Raw genomic sequence first — 2,256 nt, forward strand, 5'->3', positions numbered from 1 at the left:
CAAAACTAGAAAAAATATAACATTTAAATGTTTATATTATTATTAATGGAACATAAATTCAAATATTTTTTTAAGATTATACCTCCATTTTATATAAATTTGTGATAAATTTTATTTTGAATATCCATTTTTGATGGTTTTACATTACCTTTTTCAGTAATTCTATGCAAAAATATTGGATTATTGAACGAAACTCATTCATATAAAATTCTGCTATATTCCATTACTAATTATGGATTTTTTCAGTCTGTTATTGGGCCAGTCTTAATCTGTCAGTCAGTCTAGGAATGGACTGGTGTCTGGGCAGGGTTTGGGGGGGATTCTAGAATAAAACTCGAGCTCAAATAGTTTCGGGTCATCTGTAAACGAGGGAGTTGAGACTTCACCTTTAGCAATCTCAGAACTGCAGCAGTTGGATTCCAGCCCGGGGGTTTGACTTTTATTTTGTTGCGGTCCCAAGCAATGAAAACTTGATCCTTCTGTGGTGGTAACCTATTATATATTGGGATGTTTTGTTCTGATTACTCCATTCCTACTCCAGTTTTCTAAATTATTTCTCAGTTTCTTGAGTTTTTGTGAACTTATATACAATGTGATCTCAGTCATCCGAACTACTGGCTGCGGGGGGTGTTCTAATAACTGAAAGCTTCAAATGTAAGATTATTAAGAAAAATGTTGTTAAAAAATTCAAAAATATGAATGTACATAACTATTTTATTTATTTCATTTTTTTGGAAATTTGATAGTTAAAAGTTTTAAATAATTAACCTTTTTTAAAGAAGTGGTTTTTTTTTTTTTTCGTTAAGTGCTATGAGTTTGATAAGATCACTGGTCACTAGCCGTATTTTGAACGGATACACTTTTGTTTTCTTTTATTTCTCTAGTAATGCTAAGTGATGATTTAATTTGTTATCGTTATAAGACTGTTCATTTATAAGTGAAAAAATTTTATATAAAAATATCATGTATGGATTTATTTAAAATGTGAAAAAAAAAAAAAATGAGTTCACCAATAAAATTTGTATTGTACATATTTCTACTATTAATAAAATTATTGGAAGAAGATAGTTGACCATATGAAGTAGATAGTCCCAATGACGGTGAATCATGACCAAAACCAAAACTATAAAATAGTAAAAAAAACTATTTATTGCTAACTAATGTTTGCAGGGCTAAATACAAGCATTGTAATAACATTTTCTTTCACTTCTTGCAATGTTTATATCTTTAGCCCCTGACAAAGTCCTGAAAAGTGGGGGAAATGTTGGTTAGCAATAAATAGTTGTTCTACCATTTTGGTAGCTTTATTCACCGCCATCTGGGCTATCTTCCTACAAGCTAATTAATAAAATTAGTTTTACAGAATCAAATGGTTATATACATCCAATAGATATCATGATCATCTATTTATAATTCCAACAAAATATATCGTGAACACTTTCATAGAAATTACCATGCAATAGGCAAGTTAAAAATATCCTTTATATATGTGCACTTTTATTTGAGAACAAAAATGTTATTGCCTGCTAAGTTTTCTTAAAAAAAGCTGCTCTTTGTTATTTCAGGAAGGCTATAACTATTTGATGGGATCCCCAACTGATATGAGGCCTATTAATCTCACTTTTAAAATAAATATAACATGATAAAAATAACATTTTTTTTATTAGTACATCCAAAATTTTGTCTCAATAATGTGGGTAACAGTTCAATCTTGCTACACTCTAGAAAAAAAAAAAGTGTTTACTAAATTGATATAGCATTTTTCTATGAAAAGTGGAAAAAACTGTTTGTTCTAGAAAAGCGGCTAAACATTAAGATGGCTGATATTACTTGAAATTTCCAAATAGCTTCTAAATTTCTTATATAACACAAAAAATGTTTTATCAAAATTAGTTCTGCCATTTTCTTATGAAAAGTGGACAAACTAAAAGAAAGATAAAATGTACATGTTTTATTTTATTTATAAGATAATAAAGTTGTACATTTACATTTATGTAAAAGAAAAAAAAATCATTATATTTTTCTTTTCTATTAGGTACTACACGCAGCCGTAAAAAAAAATTTGATACTATACGCGATGAGCGAATGCAAAGACTAGCAGTTCCTACAAATCAGTTGATCATTCGATTGGGAAAGCTCCTCGAGAATATGCCTACTGATCCTCTCAAAAGGAAAGGTAAGAAAGTAAATTATATATTATATTGGTTTATATCTTATAGTTTATAGAGTGAAGGTTCTATACAAGAGATATATATA

At 28.7% G+C, this 2,256-nt stretch overlaps 1 protein-coding gene across 1 annotated transcript in view; it reads left to right on the forward strand.

Moving 5' to 3' along the window:
- Rbsn-5 (Rabenosyn-5) overlaps positions 1 to 2,256 on the forward strand; it is a 26,471-nt gene that overhangs the window by 3,173 nt on the left and 21,042 nt on the right. Inside the window, exon 3 of the mRNA XM_014416395.3 lies at positions 2,036 to 2,176. Coding sequence (XP_014271881.1) covers positions 2,036 to 2,176 — 141 coding nt within the window. The remainder of the gene's footprint in view (positions 1 to 2,035; positions 2,177 to 2,256) is intronic.

This window comes from Halyomorpha halys, unplaced genomic scaffold (assembly GCF_000696795.3).
Source record: "Halyomorpha halys isolate HHAL.00 unplaced genomic scaffold, Hhal_1.1 Scaffold122.1, whole genome shotgun sequence".
Taxonomy (NCBI): Eukaryota; Metazoa; Arthropoda; class Insecta; order Hemiptera; family Pentatomidae; genus Halyomorpha; species Halyomorpha halys.